This window comes from Vidua macroura, chromosome 8 (genome assembly GCF_024509145.1).
Source record: "Vidua macroura isolate BioBank_ID:100142 chromosome 8, ASM2450914v1, whole genome shotgun sequence".
NCBI classification, from domain to species: Eukaryota; Metazoa; Chordata; class Aves; order Passeriformes; family Viduidae; genus Vidua; species Vidua macroura.
The window spans coordinates 10877991-10902107 of NC_071578.1; the positions used below are offsets into that span (position 1 = coordinate 10877991).

At 38.3% G+C, this 24117-nt stretch overlaps 1 protein-coding gene across 1 annotated transcript in view; it reads left to right on the forward strand.

Annotated features, from left to right (window-relative positions):
- Window positions 1–24117, forward strand: part of SORCS1 (sortilin related VPS10 domain containing receptor 1) — a 260159-nt gene that overhangs the window by 139983 nt on the left and 96059 nt on the right. Inside the window, exon 4 of the mRNA XM_053984129.1 lies at window positions 17472–17630. Coding sequence (XP_053840104.1) covers window positions 17472–17630 — 159 coding nt within the window. The remainder of the gene's footprint in view (window positions 1–17471; window positions 17631–24117) is intronic.

Consider the following 24117-nt stretch of genomic DNA (forward strand, 5'->3'; position numbering starts at 1 on the left):
CATGCATTGGTCAGTGGTCTTAGCTTAAAATTATAGAATCATCTTGGTTGGAAAAGACCTTTAAGGTCCTTGAGTTCAACTGTTGACTTAGTCCAAGTCAACAGAAACCTTGTCCCTAAGGGCCACATCTGTGTCATTTAGCTATCTCCAGGGGTGGTGGTTCAGCCACTTCCTCAGCCTCCTTTTCCAATGCTTGACAACCCTGCTGGTGGTGAAATTTTTCTGAGTATTAGTCATCACTCCTGGGGAGGTGGGGCAGTCACAGAGGAGATTCATGTGCTGTGTGGAGCAGGAACTTGTCCCAGTCGCCCCATCCCTTAACTGTCTCTGTGCACTCCCTTCAGGTTCCCCCAGTTTGGGAAACCTCCCTGTGCATGATTGTGCCAGCACATTCATGGCTGAAATTCAGCCTGTCTGTATCCATATATCAGGCACTTGAACTGAGGAGAGGAGATACCCATTTACTGCTTTGTGTACTGTGAATTAATAAAAAAACTTCAGGCTTCCAGCAGCTTGAATCCTCAGGAGAGGCTTCTCTTGACTCCAGGGAGCTTTGGAACAAACATCAGAGAAGGTGCAGCAGTGTTTGGCAGTTTTTCATAAAGCAGTTCATAAAGACTTTGTGCCAGTCAGTTTAGAAAGCTATTTCTCAGTGACAGTGTATAAAAAGTTGCGGTAAACATCCCTCTTATTCAGGAACTTTGGAAGTTAACAAAAAAGGAAAAAATATACAAAATATATTAAATATTCTTAAAAAATATAGCAGCGCAGCTGGTGACCTGGAAGGAACCCTTCCACCTCCAACTTCCAGTAATGTAATCTCTGCCTCAGATATTTTCTCAGACTGACTCATTCAGCTGGATGGATTTTAACTTTATTTCTAAAAGGAGAGAATCACTGTATTCAAAGCTATTCAGAGACTGGGACTGCAATGTCACAAAGTTCGTGTTTGACAACAACACTTTCCTTTGTTGGCAGTGTGTCTATAGCCTGATTGTCTCCCAGAGAGGAAGCTTGGCCCAGAAATATGTGATAGGAAGAAGGAAAGTCTTCTGTTAGAGATACTGCTTTTGCACATTTGAGCCTTGACACAGGCTTTCTTAAGTCTTTTAATGAACGTGCTTTGTGCCTTATCTTTCCATGATTAAAAGTGAAGGTGAGAATTTCTGCTGTACTTTTGATATTCAAAGGATAATTCAATGAATACATGTGAGATAATCAAATTTTCTGAGGATCATTTGCCCCACAGAAATCAATGTTAGATAAATGTAATTATCATTATGAGATTGATGTAAATTTGATGCCAATTATTTCTAAAGTAAAAAACCCCTAAAATTCACAATTCATTTATACAAATGTTAATAATTTCTCTGCTTTTGAATGTTAACAATTGAGTACATCATTATCCATTAGAATTTGGGGAAATGAGGAAAAATACGTCTCTGACATTTTTTTGATGGAACAGGTACAATAGAATAATATAATGAGAACTTATTAAGGAAATAATTTCCAAATAATTTTTCAATAAAAAGTCCTAGCAAAGTCTAATATTTGTCATGTTCCTAGCTCTAATTTAGTGAATTCTGTTTATAAAGTGACAGTTCAGCCAGTGAGAATGGCAAATACCTTGAAAGACTCAAGAAGATTAAGTAATTATGTGAAAAAGAATGTCTTCACCACATTCAATAATTATTACAAAATCACACCACTTGTAATCCTAAGCACCATTTGATGACCCACTGTAGTCAGGAAGAACATCTTTAAGTTTATTGACGTGACAATATCAATCCATCCTCTCTTCCTTGGACCTGGGTGTTAAGCATACGCCCCTGGTTCCTCACAGATTTTACTCCCCTAGAACATATGTGGCCTCAAGAGGAGGTTTCTCGTGCTCGTAGACTGAGGGAAGCAGAAAATTCAGCAGGAACTCTGTCTCTCTGTGTGATTTGGTCTTATTCACAGCCAAAGTATTCTTTTAGCAGGGTTAGTGCATCATCTAGACAAGGATACATTTTTGTTTTGAATGCTCCATTTATCTGTAATGACTGGGCTTTATAACATATTCATAAGCAGGGTTATGGTTAGAATTTGTGCCAAGACCACTAACACTCTTGATTTTTTTGGCTCTGTGTTTTTTTTTTCTGTCTGCCAGTCCTTGATTGTTTTCTGCTTCTGGTTATGTCTCCATAACAAATGACTGTCAGGCACCTTGGGCTGTTGATTTCTAGCATGTTAACTACTGCCTAGTAACTGTCCACATGCTCCCTCCAACAGTGTGATAAATTTGATGGTGCTTAAGCCTTTGTGAGAGTGAGGGGCACCTAATGTACGATAAATAAGACAGTTATATTGCCTGTGGGAATTGACTTATATAGCCACAGTTTTTTCTTTTCTAGCCTTCTCATTACATACAGTTTTTTCATTCACCCACACATGTGCAGTGAAATTAAACGGGTGACTTTCACTGGTGTGATCCCTATGTTTTGGGGTTGTTAATACTTGCAGTAACAAACAAAATATAATTGACTCTTTTATGACTAGCTGACTATGACAGCAAAGATCCAGAATAGTAGGGACTTCACGTTGTTCTTTGGCTTCACCTCTGTTCTCTCTGTTTTTCATACCAATCATATTTGTTGTGAAAGGTTTTTCACTGCATATAATTTTGATACATTTGAACTGAGAATATTCTGAAATTTCACTTCAAAATGCAGTCCTCCTCTCCCGCTTCTGACTTAACTAAACCCTTTCTGTAGCAAAGTTAGAATCTATTTCCTCAGCTTTCCATTTTTTGCCAAGCTTGTGTGATTTCTCTGCAATGTGTCTAGAGCTTGTTCCTTCAATCACTAGCTTACCATATCTTGGTTTATTTATGTATGAAATGAGCTGCCACCCGAAATGATATGCTGGGGGCACTGTTTAAATTTATGCACAAAAGAGCTTAGAGAAATCAGTTGCACTGTATTATGCAGTTGACCCCTATGGCAGCAGGGATAGTTTTCCCAGGAGCCAAAATGGTCTGTTATTTGGTTTTTGCTTGTGAGGTGAACATGGCTGGAGAGAAATCTTAAACCAGAGATGTTGAGTGCAAATGTAGAAATACTGCTGGGAGCATCCAATCAAACAGCCTCATCTGTATCACTGAGCAACAGACAGACCTGGACATTAATACCTGTCTGTATATGGAGTGCACCCTCCAGGAAGTTGTGTGAGGAAATGCTGGTGATGGATGATCCTGTTTGACACTGCCTGAATGGTAAAAAATGGTAGCTTTGCTCTCACCTTGTATCCACTAGGCATTAATAGAAAAAACAAACCATTAGTAGGTAACTCAGGAGTTCTACAGCATAGTAGCTATAAATACTTAGATATTGTGACCCTTGGAGTCTTTAATGATGGGTTGGATAATGCAGAAACAACTGGAGAAATATTTAGTGAACATTAAGCAGGATGTGGAATAGCAAGAAATAGGCAGCACTGGAATTTGCCTTGGCTGACTGTATGATCATTCCTAACTGACTTTCCTTTTCATCAGAAGCAGCCCCATTACAATTGGAATTGCATCATTAGAAATGCTATTGATCAAGTTCTCATTAGCAGTCATTGGCACTCAACAGCCATTGTTGCATGTGTTATCAGTGCTGCTGAAGCTGATACTGATCACTGGCTCCAGATAAAGAAATAAAACTCTGTCTTTGAAGCCAACTAGTTGATTGAGTTAAATTGCTTCCATACTCTCCATAATTAGGAGTGAGTTATCAAAGGGTTTAACATCTATCTCTGAGAAGCCATTAAAGCATTACAGGCTTAGTCCAAGTTTCCTTTGTCATCTCATGAGGAATAGCACTGCTTGAAGTCGTTAGTGCCTCAGCCTCTCAAACATTCATTGAAGTTTGGTGAGCAGACACCCAAATACCTGACATGAAGTATGACACAGAAGGACAGTTCATGCTCTCACAGAACGTTGCTAAGGGTAGAAGCACATCTTTGGCTCTGTGGCATTAAGTCACTAAAAATACCATAAATTCTATAGTCTTAAAACTGCTGCTAAATATGATTCCTCTATTTCTTCACTAGAGGATTGCTTCTGTGCAGTTTTGGCAATTAGTCTAATAATGAGTAGGATTCTGATTTGGCAAGATCAGCTTCACAGCTAGGAAGGTCACTTTAAAGTACCCACCATCTTTTATTCCTTAAAAAAAAATAAAAATAAAAATAAAAAACCTAAAATGAGATTAGGTTTTAATGCTCCTCCTTTTATGCTCCATTTTAAGCAGAAAGATAAGTTCTGTTACAGCAATATTCATACAAAAATCCAGCAATGCTTTGTCCTGGTTTGATTTTAATAACTAAAATGTCTATTGTGCAAGAAAGCCTTCTTGCAAGTTCCACCCCTGTGTGACTGCTGAAAGCTTTAGTCACCTTATTAAAAAGCCAAGGAGGATTATGGATTTAACTTTCCATCAGCATGTCACAGACAGGTGGCATTCAGCCTTAAAGAAGGCTCTATTTGGAGAGGATAACATGAAAACATACACCTTGCTGTAGTATTTTTGTAAAACCGGTGTTCTTGAAAAAAAAGTGGATTTCTCTTCGTTGGTGAAACTATGCGCTGGGTGATGAAGACAGAAAGGTATAGCTTCAGTTGGTTCAACCTTTAATAATGCCATTAACTTCTAATCACGCTCTGTTAACTTCAGTAGGCTTTTGCACCAAGTGAGGTTCTGTTTTAAAAATTGGTTTTCTGTGGGTATTGAACTAATTGATCATGCCTGCTGTGATGGTATATGAAGAGAAACCAAGAATGCTGATCCTTTGCTTTAGGCACTGTAAAGGTAGATCAGATCATGAACTGAAGGTGTGGTAGTAACAAAATCTGAGCAGATTGATGTATCATTCTCTTTTTGCCACCCTTATTTTAAAATTTGGGTGAAATGACTGATTTTTAATGGAAAGAAAGGGAAAAATGAGAGGTCAAGGAGAAGAAGCACTGACAATTCTGAAATGGAGCAGTACAAGGATAAGAGCACTTTGCTTTCTACACTGCCGTCCTCCTTGGGTGCCACATGGTATGTGCAAGGAGGGAAATGAGGCATGGGGCATCATTTCTTCATGAATATTTTAGCCCTCATGCTCTTGCAACATCTCAATGTGACCCAGAATAGCTTCCATGTCCATGTGTCTAAATAGGCTCAGGAGGTCACCTCTGTGAAAAACAGCTGTACCGGGTCTGAGCAACGCTGCCCTTGCTTAACATGAGCTCAGTGCTCACATTGACCTTGCTTAGATGTCAGGGTGGTCTGTGGACTGTTCTATTTGAGAGCCTGAATTGTGGCAACCACAGAATGATTACAGAATTGAAAAACTCAATGCAGTAGCATCTAGGAGCATCTGTGAAAGACCATGTCAGTGCCTGTGTCAGTGACTCTACATAGTAATCAATTGTTACACCAAAACTGATGAGGAAAAACACTGTTTTATTCTGTTGCATAACTGCACTGAATTCCCTTAACAAGAACCAATACAGAAAGTAGAGAGAATTATTTATTGTTGGAGGTGGAATTCTTTTCAGGCATGTTCAGTATGGATAATTTGAGTTCATCCACAGCAACAACAAAAATGAAAATCCAAGCTAACAATTTGCAAGCAGATGCTAATTCCCCAATTGTTCATGCAACATGGAACATAATTCGAAGTGATTATGAAATTAATGCATTAATACAAAAAATGCTTTGGAGAGAAGCAAATCAGATAAATGTGCATAAAAGAATTAGCTGTAGACATAATTAGTGAAGCTGTGCTTTATTCACAGTCAGAGGGAAAAATTAAAACTAAACTAAGTGGAAATTTTAGAGAACATTTGAGAATTAGCATGTAAGAAGCTAAAATGAAATAAAACATGGAGCTTCAGCAAAGCTAACACATAGACCCATGCTTTGGAATGAAAAGGTACAAGAAGTGTCATGTCATCTATTTGAGAAAGGCACAGTTACTTGTGTAAGGAAGAATTTCCAGCTGTATGGGCACGTATCCTGGTTAAAGATGACTCAAAGCCTGGAAGCAGGTCGATGGTAGAACAGAACTGTGTGCCATGAATCTGAAGAGACCTTATACTGTATGGTGAGAAGTGGAAAATTAACAGATCAGGCCAGAAGACTCTGTGCTGTGTTTGCCGCTTTCTCCTCTAAGTCCATGATTGTTTTCATGAATGTCATAGGGTAGGAAAATTGACCTGATTCACACCTGCAAGAAAGAGACTTCCTTCATGTTCCGTTCTGGTCCCTGCACTCATTTTGTTCCCATCTTCATGTTTAAAAATCAAGAAGTAGCAGATCAAGGTGTACCATGACAAAGTTGATATTGATCCAGTGATGTATGCTCAGCTGTTATCATCATCTGTTGTGTAGATGTGTGGTGGTAGATAATTACTTGAAAGCCATTCCATTTAAATCTAATAAGAAAATACCACTAAAAACTATTGTATAGCCATCTCCCAAGAGAAAAGAACTGTAACTCAGTGTGGAAATTGTGGTGGTAACTCTGACAGTTATGTTGGGAGTCTTATAATATGTATCTTTTCTACAGTTGTCGGCTGGTAGAATCAGTTTTAATTGGATAGAATTTAAATATTTGTTAAAATATCAAAATAAAGCTTCTAGACTTGATATGTCCACAGAAAAGCTTTTAAGGACTAAACAGTAACTAATAATCTCCTTTCCTCACCCTAAAACTACTAAAAGGTAAACAAAAATCCTACATGAAATGAGGATCCTACATTAATGACTCTTTGAAACTGGATCCTTATTTTTCAGGTAGTTAAGTTTTAAAATACTAAGTTTTTAGAAAACATGTGAGCAAAGTAAATGGAAAAAAGTTCTTCCACTAAGTGAAAAATAGCAAGTATTATTACAGACAATTTAGTAAACTTCCTGCTCTTTTTTTGCTGTGTATAAGTGTTCATTTTCTTTCACATAGATTCTATACAATTTCAAGAAAAAAAGAAAAGTCTGGAATGCGAATAACTCTTTTTTCCAAAACTGTGATAATTATCCTGAAAAAACTGTATTTTTACTTTTCCTCCCATTTCTACCACCCAGAGCATTTATTTTGGATAGCAACTGAATACTCTGCTTTCTGTCTTGTTGCACTTTCAGTTAAGATTCTTACTTTCAGAGCACAAAAGCAGCAGATGCTAAAGGATCTGATATTTGCTTCAAACAGGTACAGTGCCACCAGCTGCAATGAAGTCAGTCCCAGGCATTTTGCCAGTAAAGGGAAAACAGATGAAGGAAAATTTGCAGTTTCTTACTAACCCTACCTGGTTGAAGCAGCTTCTATTCAAAGTTATTACTGGTTTCCAGGGGGTTTATGAGGACTTTTCTTGCTGGGAGCATCAGTCCTCACCTGAGAACTGATGGACTAGTTTAAGTGCTTTGGATAAAATCAGCCATGTTCAATGAACAGTTTCAGCTGGTGGGTTTTAAGTGAAATAAGATGACAACATCTGTAGGAAATGGTGGGATAAGAACATTGTGCAGAGAGATGGAAGTGAGCAGGTATGGATATTAATGCCCTTGGGACCAGCAGGTCACCTCAGTCCAGTCTGAGGTGCATTTGCTTTGTGATGTTCCCTCCCCTTTGTTTCTTCACTTTGGGTGTGCTATAAAGCATAGGCAAGAGTAAGAACCCTGAAATATTAAACAGCACAGTGGCACACAGGTGCCAGGGCTGGCCAGAGGCAAGTGGCATGGCTTGAAACAGTTGGCTATGAAACCAAGTGTTCAGTGAATTGACCATCTGCCCAGGCATAGCTGTCAAACAGAATCACAGAACGGTTTGGGTTGGAAAGGACCTTAATGATCATCTCATTCCAACTCCCCTGCCATGACCAGGGACACCTTCCACCACACCAGGTAGCTCAGCACCCATCCACACCAGGTAGCTCAGCATACCAGGTAGCTCAGCACCCATCCAACCTGGACTGGAGCCCTGCCAGGGCTCAGCATGTGAATTGTGCATTTATCACTTCCCCTCCAGGGAAAAATTGCTCCCTTGGTGACCCTCTTTTCCCTATCCCTTTGGTTGCTCTGCTTGGGTTACCACACTTTTAGGCCAAAAGTTTCCTCTTGCTTTCATCAGGATTAACAACCCTTAGGGCCCAGTATTTGGGGCTGGGAAATGCTATTGTTTATAATATGCTTACAGTGCAAGTGGCTCCTTTCTTTTTGTGCCATTGATTGATTAGTGGAGTTTGTCCAAATAATTTTCCCTCTTGATATGTGCGCTTTACTTCTCTAGCACAAAGTTGGTGTGAAGATTAACTAATTAATCTCATGAGATTCTTTAGTGAAAGGAATGCCTTACTGAGCAACAGAACAAAGTAAGGGCAATATATATGAACACAGCTCATTCTAGATGTCTACAAAGCTGAGGATCTTTTTCTCCCCTAAGCAAGTAAGACTGTAAGAATGTCTCAGCTTTTTTTTTTTTTTTCTCTGTTCAGTACAATGCAGAACATCTGTTGCAAAAGAACGGATAATTAATAATTGAAACTAGATTGCACTGTCCAAAATAAAGTGCCTGTAGTACTTGTAGATTTCCTGAGTTTTTTGCCTTTGTCTCTTTATTTCTTCTCAAAGTATAATAATCAATCATTGTTATGAATTAGATTTTATTTCAGAATGGAAGTGTCTATTGTGTTTTACTTAAGTTTTGAGTAATATATTTTCAAGCTGGTTATGGTGATAAAGCTTTTTATGTCAAATGTAAAGGAAGAGAAGGCAGAGTGTAATAATAAAGAAACAGAAAAAATAAATTTTCATTTCATGTCAGGTTACTAAATTAGACCCATTCTGTGGAATGAAGAGATAAAAATCTAGAATTTGATTTGAGGGAGATTTGGAAAACAAGAAGCCTAATCTTTCCATGTTCCTTCCCCCAGAACTGATTGCTCCAGAGCTCATGTTTATGCCTGTGATTAGGAGCTGAGCCTGACGAGTTCTATTTTCAGCACTGCTGCGGGATCCCAGGGGTGAAACTAACCTTGGTGCTTTGGACTCAAACTGCACTTCCAGCTTCCAAAGCTCTTGCTAAGTTAAGATAGACTTTTAAAATAAAAGGAATGTAAAATTGAAGGTGTTTTTGTTTATTCTAGAACTGACATAATATAATCCCAGGTATTTAAAATTAACACTGAATGAAAACTAAATAGTATCAGATAGGATAAGCCCAAAGAGTTTGTGGAATCTCCATCCTTGAAGGTATTTAAATATTGACAGGACAAGGTCCTGAAAACTTAACTGTACCTTTGAAGGTGGCTCAGTGTGAAGCAGGAGTTTGAAATAAATGACCTCTAGATGTCTTTGCATACCTGAATTAAATAATTTAAATTATAAATCACTGTATAGTTCTAGATAAGGCAAAAGTAACTCAGAAACATCCTGCAGTAATTGATTAAGTTATATTAATGAGTGGATTTCTTTATTGTTTTTAGCATTACATTTCTATTTTTTTGTAAGGATGATGTAAAGAAGAGCTTGTGTCCTTTTTTACAGTCCTCATTAAAACACTATGGTGCACTAAGTCAGGTAAGGACAAAATGTGGAATCTTTATTTTAATTTCATTCTGGCTTAATGGAAATGGAAGCTGGACTTTAAAAACCTGAGATTTAAAAAGTGACACTAATCTTCAGTGACTCCTTTCTCCCCCATCTCATCTCTTTTCATCCTTTGATTAATTATTACCTGAAAGCAAAAGTATATATTTTGATAATTCACGCTGGCTGCTGGGATTGCAGGTTACTCGTGAGAAGGTGAAGGTCGATGTTTCTCTCAGTGCACAGCCCAGCCCACAAGCAGTGACTCAGCAGCTCTCAAAAACCCTGAGATGCTGCAACTTCTTCAGCTTTAATGGAAAAAAAAAGAAGTAGCTGAATTTGTTTGTGTCGGGTCCAAGGTGAGGCACTTTTGATAACGGGGCTTCTGCCAGAGCTCAGCTACCAAGAGGAGAGGCTGTAGGTGGGAACCTGCCCCTGGATGGACGTCCCGATCTGAGTAATGAGAAGGGCTTGTGGGGGTGCACTGCCCTCTCTTGGATTTTGGTAGGAACAGGAACACTCCCATCCCGATTGGTGCTTTCAGAGGTTTGCTGAGGTGGCGTTCAGAGTAAGGAGGGATTGGTTTTGTACGCTGTTGTCTCAGGAAAAATCTTCTCCCTGCGCCTCTGGACTTTCTGTGTACCCCCATTCATATCAAGTAGGATTAACGGAGAGAACAACTGAATCACATCTGCACAGGTGTCTCAGCCTCATGTTTGCTTTTCTTGAGTCTTTATTGCACTGACCCAACCCTGTACCTGGGACTTCAGTGATATACAGTACACACCACCACATAAAATATTTGTAAGTTATTATTCATACATACACTCACTCTTTCTATCTAGTAAAGCAACCACAGATGATTCCCACAGATAATAAAAATTACAGCTTTTATGCTGCTTTATTCTGCAGTCTCTTTTGTCCTGTTATGAATATCTTGAATAATACAGATAAATGGATTTTTTTTGCCATCCAGTAGCCAGCTTTTATGTCAAACAACATTCATCAAGATGCCAAATGCAATTCTCAACAATTCTTTTATTAGGAATACTGTGCAATCTCAGCTTTCAAAAATATTGGCATATGATAATTTTTCTTTCTTAAAAGATAGTCCTTTGTCATCAAGTATTCTCATGACAAGAGATTGTCTTATCACTCAATGAGCACTAAGTCTTTCATGGGTGCAAACAGGATGAATTCACAGTCTGAACCTTTCACCACATCATTTCTCTTACATTTAAACAGCCAAGATTTGAGGAAGATGATTGTATCCTACCATTTATGGACCTTCTGTGGGTTTTCAGGGGAAGTGATGATAGTTTCCACTCTCTGGATCTGGATTCAGTCTGAATCTGAATTACACTGTCTATGGTTTTCTTTCAGGGCAGTTTGAAGTATGTTACCCTCCATATCAGAAAAGTGCAAGCTGATTTAATGAGATTGGGTTATGCGTCTTTGTATGAATAAGAACTTCTTTCTTCTTAAGTCACTGAGTAACAGTTGCAAACCAACTCATTCCAGACCTTTTCCTTGTATTAAAGAGGTCATTTCTACTTCTGAGGCCGTTCTGATCCAGGTCATCATTCAAAGCCAATATTCTTCTTTTCTTCAGCGTTAGAAGTGTAATTCTGTCACTGAAGTCTTTTCTTTCCTTGCAAAATTGCTGCACTTTCTGAGTTAACAAGAACTTCTGGCAATGAAATACTCCAAAATGCCTCTATTGAATTATTAGTGTATTATTTTAATGGTGTCTTAATGAAATTGCTCAGCAACTAACCTTGTCTTTTAGCTGGCATTAGAGACAGCTTCAAAACTGTCAGCTTTAGCTCATTTCATGTTTTCATTTAGGTGCTCATATTGTTACCCAATTTATTTGCAGCAGAAACTTGGGTCGAATTTTAGTGGCATTATTCATGTGCACAGTTCTACAGCAGCTGATGGTAGCTGATGTTCCATGAGAAAAGATTTTTAAAATTTCACAGAGGTTTCAGTCTCCTCTTTTCCTATTAATATCCAACTAAATGCTTGTTTTATTTCTTCTGTAGTTTCGTCTCTAATTTGTTTGCTCTTGCAAATATGTACTGCATCCAGCAACTCAGTCCTGTAAAAAAATTTGCTTTACAGTAGCGCTGCATTTAGTTCAGAATTTCACAAGCAAAGCAGTTCCTTCCTTTGGATTGTTTCACTTTATATCTTATTCTAGGTCTTAAGAGTGCTTAAGCAATGAATGAGTTCAATTAATTTTTAAAGCAGAGAACTTTTCTTTGAATGCCTATGTGGAGTGCTGAATCTGGAGGACCAGATTCTCTCTTTACTCACTCACACTCACACACAGTTATCACACAGACAAACTTTCACACTCCCACACTCCTGCACATGTTTGCACACTCTTACTCATGCACACTCACACTCCCTTGAAAAAGGCAATCCAAATTCAGAAGTGATATGTAAAGTGGCAGAAATGACATTTCATTATGTTGGGATTCTACAACACTGATTCTCCTGCTATCAGTCACCATGTGAAAAAATCCAAACCCCACAACCCTCTAAAGTTATGCAACTGACATTCAGAAAAGCTGAGAAAAAATGAAGCTCTTTAGAGAACTTAAGTAGGGAATGCCCTGCTTTTGTTAGGAGTAAGACATTTCTGGGTTTTGTTGCTGATTTCCTGTTTTGCTGTGTCTTGTGAGAAATATTACTTGTTCTGTGTGGGTCATCAAGGCTGGGTCTATGCATGAAGTTGTGATAGGTAAGGAACGTGAAGGATTTGACCTGATTTGCAATTTATCCCCATTTCTGGTCAATTGATACATCACAAGTGAATGAAAAAACATGTGACTCCATGAAATAGATTTGTTGGGGGTTTTTCATGTTGTGCTATTTCACTTATACTATGCTCTTTCCTAAGAAGTATTAGCAAAAAAACTGGTCCAAGTAGAGATATGAGTGGCCAAAATAAAAGACTGAGAGCAATTCTGGACTTTTTTTACTAAGCCACTAAATCTAGCATTCACAGCAGATTTATAGGGCTCACAATTCTGTCTCTGGAAGCAAAATCAGAGTCCCCTTGCTAAGAATTCCTGGGTTTCTTTGTGATGACAGCAATAATACATGTAATTTTCAATGGCAATGTCATCAGCAGAGTTAGCACTGAAAAAGGGGTGAAGAAAGTGTGGACTGTCTCAAGGTCTATAAATTATGTTTGGTTTCCATTTGTCATTTCTGTGAAAAGCAAATCACATTTCTCCCTTTTTAGAGGGAGATGATTAATGGATGACTTGCATTTGGTTGCAAAAGCTTGTGTCAACTGTATTGACTCTGGAGCAATAGGAAGTGCAGTGTGTGCTTGCTCTGCCTGGTGTGAATAAGCAGATTCTGATCATTGCTGAACACTGATCTGAACAGAGAGTAATTGCTCTTGCTGGAGAGAAGTAGTCTTTGCTCCTGCTCACTCTTCACTTTTGTTTAAGACAACAATAAACCAGACCAGAGGCACTCTAAGGTTGTTCTCCCACCACAAAGGGCTTTTAGTGGAAGTGAGAGGCAGATCAATATAGCTCTTCTTATTCCTCTGTTAATAACTTAATTTTGTAACGGTGGAATCAGAGGTAGTTTAAAAACTGTCAACATGAAAATCATGGGCCCAAGTTTTCACATACAGCCCAAGCAAGCTGATAATGTTAACATTGTGCATGTCGATGTGGTTGATAATTTCTCTTAGGTAACAAGCAATAGGACAAGGGAAAATGGCCTCAAGTTGCAGCAGAGGAGGTTTAGATTACATACTAGGAAAAATTTATTCACTGAAAGGGTGGTCAACCATTGGAACAGGTTGCCCAGGGAAGTGGTGGAGTCACCATCTCTGGAAGTGTTTGAAAAGTGTGTAGATGTGGTTTAGGAGCTGACTTGGTAGTGTTAGACTAATGGCTGAACTTAGAAGTATTTTCCAGCCTTTTATCCCTTAGCAATTTCACATCCTTTGGTAAGGGAACACCTCAAAAATCTTATTTGACTTAATGAGCTAGGTTGCCTTTCCCTACAAGAATTAAGGACCTGGATAAATTTAAGATGTGATTTTCATATGCAAAAGTCATGTTGATTTCTCTGTGGTGTTTGGAATAAACTCATCCAAAAAACAGTGTTAGCCAGGAAAGCATTAATCTGCTGTATTTGGCACTGTAAAAGCAGAGCAAGGTGTTTGATGGAGTAGCTCACATTTCAGGAAATCCAGCATGCTTTCTACAGTGAAGCCCAAAATGATAAAAATAGTTTCTTTCTAATCTCTTTGTCTTAGGTATTCTTAGCTATTAAAGTTTATGGCATCTAAACTTAGATTAATTTTTTTTATTGTTTCTGGTTTTGGTTTTCATGCTTTTCTTGTTCAACTAATTTGTGTCCAGTTGTATTTTCTGTATAAGCAGCTGCATAAAGTCAATGGTTAATAGACTACTTCAAAACAGAAATTGGGTTAATTTATTTAAAAGGAAATTTTAAAGAGTACTTACTCTGTATTTCATATGCTGCAATAACAAAAAAAAAGCAATAAAATGAATTGTACTTTCCCTCCTTTTACATTTATATTCCAGGCAACTTAGGCAATAAAACTAAACTAATGTGACTGCAACTACATGAGCATGTAGAGCAGCTCAGTGAAAGTGTGTTTGTGGAATGAAATGGTTGATGTTGAGATGACATCTGCATTATGGGCATTTTGGAGGTAGAGGGTCTGACTTCAGAATAGTGCTAATATGATACTGTGATCTGAATGCTCTGAACAGTGATTGGAAAACATCAGAAGCACTCCTGAGGTGTCTCACAGTCATGAAATGGTTTATGTTGGAAAGGACCTTAAAAATCACTTAGTTCCAACCTCGTGCCATGGGTAAGGGATGTTCTGGTTCAGTTTGAACTTGAAAAGGAGTGCATTTCCTGTGCTCTGAGATCACTGTGGCTTGAGTCAGAGCACAAGGACTTGCTACATAGGTTTCCCCAAAATTTTGTAGGGCTAATTTCAGAAGCACACTCCTGGTGTGCTCTGAAAGGTTTATACAAATACACACAGCCTTTCCCTCTTGTTTTGACTTACGTTTCAAACAGGTATCAATTTATTCTACTTATCCAATAAATGCTATCTTTTGGGCTTGTAACTCTGATTATTTACGCACAGATATGTTGTAATGAAATTTGCTTTTCTTATCTTCTAAGAAACATGGTGCTGCGCTGTGATGCGAGTAGTGACTGATAGTCGGCTCTAACTTGTTTTGCTTCATGACACCTGTGCAGGGTTATTAGCAATACAAGGTACAACAGTGGAGCAGATAATGCTGAAAGCTGGACTCATTGCTGGTCTCCAGCAATCTACTCTGGAGAGAGTCATCCATCAACTCCCTGCCCTGTCTCCCACTCTCTGTGTGCCCTTGCATAAATTCACTGGTTTGGCACAGCTCTGCCACATCTCAGGTGCTATTGGCATATGAAAAAAAAAACAACTGGTGTATCCGGTTTTGGTACTTTTACCTACAGAATGGCTGGTTATTACAATGCAAAGCCGAGGCTTTTGGAGACCAGAGAAAACAAAGTGCTAATAGCCCAGAGTGGTAGTTAGCAGATTAAAGCCAAAGTCAGCTGTGTCTGAAAGTCTGTTTAGGCACTTAACTTTTATTGATTAGGTGTAGTATTAGGTGCTTCAGTGCCTCAGCAGTTTCTCCCTCCATTTCCTTTTTAAGAAATGCAGATAAGAGCACTTTTACACTTCAGAGGAGTGGCCTGACAGAAAATGTGTTAAGGCAGTGATGTGCTTGGATGTGACAGTGATGAGGTCAGATGAGTTCCTTGCTCAGGTAGAAGGAAGTGTGTGAGACTAGAGTGGGTCTTGATTAACAACTTGCCTTAGAGGCACAATCCAGTCAGTGACAAGACTCTTATTAACTTCAGGGAGCTGGGATCAAGCCCATTGATTTGTGCTTATTTCTGCTCTAGTTGCTCTAGTCCAAATTAATGCTGTGCTGTGATATTTCCAAATACCAACATAAACAAAATCCACTCAAGAAGGTAGTCATAAAAATGGGAAAATCATAATGCTTGAATCACAGTACTAAATCAATAAACATTAAACATAGGAACCTGGTCCTAGAAATTAGTGTGATAAGAAAAAGGAACCAACTGATAAACATCACAATTTTTGGCTTCAGAAGTTGGATAGGCTACTTAATGACAGTATTTTATATTTCTGTATATTGATAGTGTGATTATTAATCTTTTCTGTGTAACTTCTATCATGTCTCAATCTTTCATTTGGAAATCATATTAATTATATGCTTAGAATATTTGAATGTGTTAAATGAAAATAAAAATGTTTAAAAATGCACATTTTCATTATTAATTTCTAAAGTAATAATAGGAGAGTCTACCTTTATGCTACGATGGAAACATTACTCTATTTTATGGTAGAGATACAATGGAGTTGTGTAACTGGTCTGAGATTATTCAGGATCTGAAAGTTCAGGGGTTTTGCAGAACCCCAAACTTTTAGGTTAGAGGCCAAATAGTTATGCTACCAAGGATGTTTCTAGAGACAGAAAAAAAGATTTGGCAGCTGCTCAATAATGAAAGACATATTCTGCATAGATTATATGTGTATTTACACCTTCACATACAATAGTTCTTTAGCATCTGGTGTCTCACAGACACCAGATGCTATACTTCCTTATAATTCCTAGGTAGCGACTTAAGTTGTGTCTAACTCTGCCTGCCTAAATTGGAGAAGAGAAGGAGATTGAGTGTGTGATTTTTGCAGTGCTCAAACCCAGATAGGAAATTTTTTCTGAGAAATGCCAGGTGTGAATATTTTCATTTCAGGCTTGTCTAAAAACAGATCAGTGTTTGCCATTTGCAAAGCAACTTAGAAAAAATAAAATAAAAATGCTAATGATTCAAGCCTTTAATACCTTTCCAAGGCAAATATTCTTTAAAACTTTCCATGTTTTTCAGTCATGATGCCTCATTCCCATTCCTTAGGGATATTACTCTGTTCCTTGCTGAAATACTGGAACAATCTCTATTTACTGCTCAGACCTATATATTCCCTCATGCAGAGATACATGAGAGGAGTAACTCATTATTGCCACCCATTCATCAGCAATGCAGACCAATTAATAGCACAGCTAATGGGGTGAAGTAGCTACTACAACTCTCAGTTGTGTATCTTTTGTCACTCCTAAACTAACACTCCTGGACAAAGCTAGAAAGCAAATTTACTATGCAGAGATTATTTTTGATACTCTACCAAATCTACAATTCAAAGCACCATAGAAACTGGAGGTGGAAAGAACCCAGCAGGTTATCTAATGTGTTCTCATGCCAAAGCAAGAATGCTTGTTGCAGACAGCCAGGTAATACTTTAGGTAGTCAAACTGCCTTCTCTGAAATTTCTGCCAGAATCTAACAAAACCCACCATTAGAGATCAGCTTTCTCCTCTCTCTGTGTTTTGGGTTTCTTTTCTTATGCCTCACTTTTTGTCTGTCACTCCAATAGATCATTCATGAAAACCTTAGCAGCCCACTGTGCCTGCTTGGTAACTTCTGTGCTCTAGTATTAAAAATTTCAGGTTTAATTTTTCAAATAAGCTTCATTTAGATGTGGTTTAACTAGTGGTAAAGTCATTCTGCCTATTCGATCATGTGTTATGTGTTTATATACATAGCTGAAACATACTGTTTTCATTACTGAAATATTGGCTATAGCAGTTTTGACATTACATTGAATCATTTTGTAATAGTCATATATAATAAGCTTCTCTGAAGTTCCTAGCTGCTTGCTTAGTTTTCTATCTGACTCCTCTTAACCACTGTATTTTCACTCTCCCTTCCATGTAGATTATGCTGTTGACTGATCCAGAAGTTGAAAGCAGCTTATTAATCAGTTCTGATGAAGGAGCCACCTATCAAAAATACCGTCTGAACTTCTACATCCACAGTCTGCTCTTCCACCCCAAACAGGAAGATTGGATCTTAGCCTACAGCCAAGATCAGAAGGTAAGAGTTGTGGATTTGTTTGCTTAGGGAGAACCCAGAGCTTCCATCTGTCTGTGCAACCGCTGCAGAGCATTCAGGACAGACTTCAGGGTGACACCAGGACAGCCTTTGGAAATACCAGTTTGGTATTTCCAAGTGGGCATCTGCTGTGTTCCTGGGGCCTAGCCCTCTATTACTGATCTGGCAGTCTGTGTTTCTTCATCCATCCTTCTGGCAATATTGTGTGACAGGCAATGGGAAGAGAAGACAGCTAGGATCCTTCACAATCCTCTAATGAGGCTTTTGGCCTCTTATTCGACAATTCTCTTCCTCCAGTTTAGTATCAGCTCCAAGAACAGTATAAGACACTCCTTGTTCCTCTCTGGTTGGCATATTTTCAAGTAGTTTTTGATTTTCTAAGAGGAAAAAGTAGCACTGAATCAATTTCCTTTGAAGTCCAGTTCCCTCAGTACGGGTAATCCATCAGCCAAATAAATATGCTGTAAGATTTGCCTTCATTTTTTGTTGCCCAACCTAACACAACAACACAGGACTTTTTTTGTGGACAACTCATTGTTGGAACTTTTTGAAAATCAGACACATCAATACAAGTCAGTTTTCTTATGGTGAAGGATTTGATAGACCTCAATCTGTTTAGTTCAACAAAAAGCATATTGAAGGAAAACTATATTGTTGCACATAAATGTTTCTATGGGGGAAGAAAAATCATAGGAGAAACCATTTCAATTTAGTGATAAAAACTTCTGACAAAAATTGATGGTCAGGAGTCAGTGGCAGATAAACTCAGCTGTAAGGTAACTAGCCTTTGGAGCACTCTGTTCAGGGAAATTGCTGATTTCACATCCTGACGTTTTAAAGTTTTATGAATAAACCCGGAAAAAGACCAAAAGAGTTTGTTGAGCTCCCACCCAAGGGTAAAAGAGTGAAATATCTTGACATTTAGCATATAGACTTTTCTACAAAATAATTTAGTGGTCTCCTTTTTATTTTGTGTATGATGAGTCTGTGAGAATAGAATCTGTGAATATAATCGATACCCTAACTATTGCCTGAATTGTTCAGGTTATACATTAATGTAAGGATCAACATAAAAATTTGAAATCTGTGATGTTTTCTATCTGTATAGTTAATTGTAAAATAATTAAACTACTAATTTTCATTTTGCATAAATTAGGCTTGGTGTTACAGTAAGCCTGAGAAAACAAAGGCATAAGAAAACTGAGTAAGTAGGTAAGGTTGCAAAATTATTGGACTGAAATTTTTGGAATATTTTCTTCCTTCACTTTATACTCAAAACCAGAATCCTTCCAGGACTGTAGCTTAATACCCTTTGCATCTGAGAAACGCATCTTGCCTCCTAATTCTTTCTGTACAGTCAGTTGCATGCAATACTTTTCACTCACCCCTCTCACAGCACTTTGTAGAGTGTACTATGGTTATACTCTGTTCAGAGGAATGTGCAGATTAAATTATTTCTCTCTGTTCAGTATATAATTAGACAAGGCCAAAATGTTTCCTTTCCCTTGTAGCTGTTGAGATCTCTGGACTGATATGAAACAGAACAGAAGCTCGTCTCTGATGTCTTTTTAGGACCATTGGAATGAAACTTACTGTGTTTAATAACAGGAAATTTATTACATGAAGATCAATGAAACTTTCAGAGGAAGCTTTGTCAAATAAAAGTAGCATATAGTAGAAAATTCATTTCAATTGCTAGGATATTCAGTCTGGTCAGGAAATAATTCTGAATTAGAGACCATACAGCTAAGGCTTATTTAATTTCTGATTGATGGCTACTAAGAAGTATATAATCACTATTTCATAGGAAATGCCCACTCTTCCACAGAATCCTTAAAAGACAATCTGGATATAAGAACAGAGGGTTCATTTGTGTGTTAACATGATTTGGTGGGTTGGTGTTGGAGTTGTGTGTATGGGGTGTGTGTGAGGTGTTTGGAGAGGAAGGATGTAGGCTGTATTATAATATATTTTTGTTATGGAATTGATTAGCAAATTGAATAACTGTTGGTAATTCAATACTGTAGTTATAAGACAAAAATCAGGTAGCACAAAGTCTGTAGACCTGTACCAATTAAGTCCAAAATAGAATTTTAAAAGTACACTGAATGGGTATGAGTCACAGGCTTGGTTTCTACTTTAAAGCCTAATGAATACATTTTCTGACTTCAACAAGCTTTGCCCAAGAATTGTAGAGGGTAACCAGCAGGCAAAGAGCATTAATCAGCTTGGACTAAATTAAATGTAACTCGAACTAAGGGTCAAGTTCAGCCTATGGCTAAGTGTAAACGACTCCCATTGGTTTCATGTTTGTGTATCCAAAGGCAGAATTTTCTCAGAGTAATTAAGAAGTCCTGCAGGTATTCAGATAATTGCAATGGGAGCTGAGGGGTGCTTTGCAAAAAATGACACTACTGTCAGCTATTTCCTGATCCTGTGCTAAGGCCATATTTGAGGGAAGGGAATCCATTACTCCTTGGATTCCAGGTACTGTGTGCATACTGACTTGAGAGTCACCCAGGGAGGCAAGGAAACATATCTGCATGGTGAGGAATTTGCATTTTGATGCCACTAACTTGGATGCTACTGACTGAAGAGGCTGTGAGGGTTTTCTTGATGAGGACTTTGAAGAGTAAATTGTATTTTGACCAGTTAGGATTGGTGCAGCCATTTAATTTTGCTGTTGACAGGAGGGAGGTGATAATCAACTAGAAAACACTTTTACATCCTTCTAGCAAGCCACATGATTGTTGTCATCCATTTGTGTCATGTCCTTGCAGAAAATGGGATGGGGAAAATCAGGTGGTGAATAGAGCAAGAGCTGGGGAAACAGGAATCACATTGGTTCTGGACTGTTTTGGTTCTCAGCAGTTGTCCATCAATTGAGGATTGGTGAGGGCAAAGCCAAGAGCAGTGAAGGCCTTTCATTCCTCAGTTGTACTAAACAGTACGTGGGTCACACAGAAACATCCTTCAATCTCTTCACAGCCCACTGAGTCTATCACTATGATCAGATCTTGTTTGTTTGAATAGGGATTTACTCAATGGCAGGGAAATCTGTTTTAGCTGAAGTAATTTTATGTCCCAGTTTCTTGGGTGTTGATTGTGAGTGAATGTGGTTAATTAATGGGGTTCAGCTGACTAACAATAGCTCATTAAGCTTCAGTGACTCAGTTGCTTTTGTTCACATGTCTTTCTCCTGTGTCTCTGCCTTGGGCAGTGGACTTGAATTACCACTGCTGACAGACCAGTCCCTAATTCAGTCATGGCTTCTTCCTGCCAGTCATGAGGAAAAAAAAGAGCAGCAAACCATCTGCTGCCTGCACTAATTACTTCATGATTGCATTAATTGTTCTGGCTGAAAGTACGCTTGTTACTTGGCTGATTCTTACCACATAATTGCAGAACTACTGCATGCTTCTCCATTTTCTGCATAAAGGAGCTACAAATCTGAAGGAAACTCCAGACACAGTAAAGCAGTGCAAAGGCTTTTTAGAGGTCTTGTACATGTAAGCTCTTGTGGGTTTAATCAGCTTGCTTGTAGAATGAGGGGCTGTATTTTATGGGAGTATTACTTATATATTACTTTGTAATCTTCAAAAGTGGTTTGCTGTGTAATCAGACCGTGGAATATAAGAGCCTCTAGTTCATGTGGAGACTTCTTCTGCTATTCAGATGGGTCAGGCACTCAGAGGAGTGGTTAGTAATCAGCCAGGAATAACAGAGCTATTTGAGGAGATGAAATAAAGGTGAAATTGGGAAACACAAGTCAGACAGGCAAAATGCAGAGTTGTAATTGCCCAGCTGAGGAATAAATGCATAAAGGCCCTCAAGTACTGAAAGGCAGCAACAGAGGCTGAAAAGCAGGCTCAAAACGGAGTTATTGTTGTCACTTCTTCACTCTCATTTTAAAGTAACTCTTGAAAAGCAAGGCACCCCAAAATAAAGGAGCCCTGTCAACATAGCACTAGTAAATGAAGAGGTTTATGTTTTGGGGTTTTTTTCTTTGTTTATTCATTTTGGTCTTTTCCAAATGTCTGTTTCCATCTGCCTACCTTTATTTACTGTGTGTATCATGCTGAAGATGAATGTTAGGGACTAATACATGTCTGTATTTCTAAAGTGCTGAAATTTGGCAAATCAGGATTCTGATACTTTTGGGACAACATATCTTTTTGCATCAAACCATATCATCTTCATTTTCCTGCATTAAAGGATGTCCACTCCTCATGCATGTAAGTGGAAGAGAAAGGTATTCTTATACCTGGGATGACAGAGAAACCACTTAGAGAAGAGATGCAGAGTCATATGGCTGCAGGATGTCTGTGAGAGAGCAGGCCAACACTTAAAAGTACCTTTAGTCCCATCTATCCATGTGTTTTGGTCTAATACTTTTGCCAGACAGTAGAGTATCTGCCATAGATGTAGGCAGTATTCACTCTTCAAGATGTGATGGGTTATTCTGATTACACTCCGTAATTTTAAAACCTTTCATTTCACTGCATTAGGATCTTTTTAGGGTGTATCTACTTGGAAAAGGATCACACCCAGAACCTCCAGGGGTTCCTGTCAACATAAATTATTCTTTTTCTATTTACACCCTCTCAATTTCAATGGTAACAGTCATTTCTTACTTAGACCAGAGACAGGAGAAAAAAATCCAGATTAATTTTCTCATAAATTGCATCATAGGTAAAAAGAAAAAAAAAAAGCAAAAAAATAACCAAAACAAACTAACCAAATGAAACAACAAAAACAACAACAAGAAACAAAAACCAACCAACCAAACAAACAAAAAAAAAACCCAAAAAACCAACCAAATAAAACCAAACCAAACCAAAAAACCCAACAGAAAACCCCAAAAAACAGTTATCATCAAGTGACCTCCTTTTAGTGTGGTTTTTTTGTTTGTTTGTTTGTTTGTTTGTTTGTTTTGCTACACTGCTGACAGCAGTGGTGACAACAATTCAGAGGACTATTCACTTGGGCTAATGTTAGCTGAGGGAGGCTAATCCCATCTAAAATTAATGGAGAGGAAAAAAGCTTCTCTAGAGTGGTAAGCATTAGCCACTTTGAATCATCCTCTGGAAAAGCCTATCTCTTTTGACAGACTGTGGACACAACCAGGGAACTAGTTTGCATAAAGCTAACATTAGCCTGTGTGAATAACTCCCCCTTTCCCTGTGGCATCACTCCTGCAACAGTCTGCACTATTTGTGTTAATATTTGGGGCACCACTAATAATCCAAGCCAGTTTTCCAGCAGACTTGGTACTCTTTGATGCACATTGCTGAAGATGGAAAAAGTAAAAAGTCATTTCCATATTAAAAGTTGTTTGTCCCAGCTTTTGCTGCATTGCACTTTCTGCTTATCTTGGATATCTCTTCTGGGTTACCAGCACTTGTGTCAGGGATGCATAGGGCCTTCCTCAGGAAGGTCTTGTGACTGCTGCTCCCTGATTTTAAGGCATTCCATGTTTTCAAGCAAGTGATGCACAGAAATACCCTCTTGTGTAGGTAGGGCCGTGTGTGAGGACTCGAAGCACAGATACCTGTTAGGCACCATGGGTGATAACACATCTTGCACACAACCCTTTGCAAATATCCCTTGCTATCTCTAGGCAAATTGATAAGTTTGGTGGCAGCTAGCATTCTGAAAATAAACAAGGAAGGGACATCAAAAGAAGATTAATGATGCCAGATTGTATCTTCTTTTATTTTTTTTCTTTCCTTTTTAAATTGGCAATAAGCCAGTGTAGAAAGTGTGTTGAAAAATATAGTTTCCTAGAGTACCCATCAGTCTTTTACAGATCTCACTAAGCATAACATGCTGGGATAACAATTTAAAATAAAGAATGGAATTAAAAGTGATAGGAATCTCTAATGTTGTTTCCTACTCTAATAATAAAGAGGAAAAAGAAAAAAATCAACTAGCAGAGCCCAGTGGAAGATAGATTTATGGGCCAGGAGTGTGATCAGTGAATCAGAAAGAAAGACTTTCAAGCAGTAATCACTGTGCTCTTTACCACTGACTCACTCATCTTTAGGCAAATCAATATATCCTTGCTTATCCATCTGTATAAACATCAGCCCTCTGTACCCTTAGAGAACTTGTTCTTTTTCTGGTTTGGGATCCTGGATACATACTTTTAGTTAAGGGTAGATCTGTTAATTTTCTGCAAGATTTTCTGTGTTCTATATAACTCCACTTTTCCTACTTCCATGAAAAAAAAAAATACTTTTTCCATTCCATCAGAGTTGGGTGGTTCACTGAATTAGGAATAAAGATAGGTACTCCATATTGCTGGGTGTGCTACTGACCTCTGTGGTGTTGAGCAACTCCTGTCACTTTTCTGTACATGACTCACCTCTGTCTTCTCTGTCTCTGTCATTTGGCTGAGTGCAATCTCCAAAATGTCTCCAGTTTCTTATTATACAAAGTGCCTGTCAACACTACATTCACTCAAAGC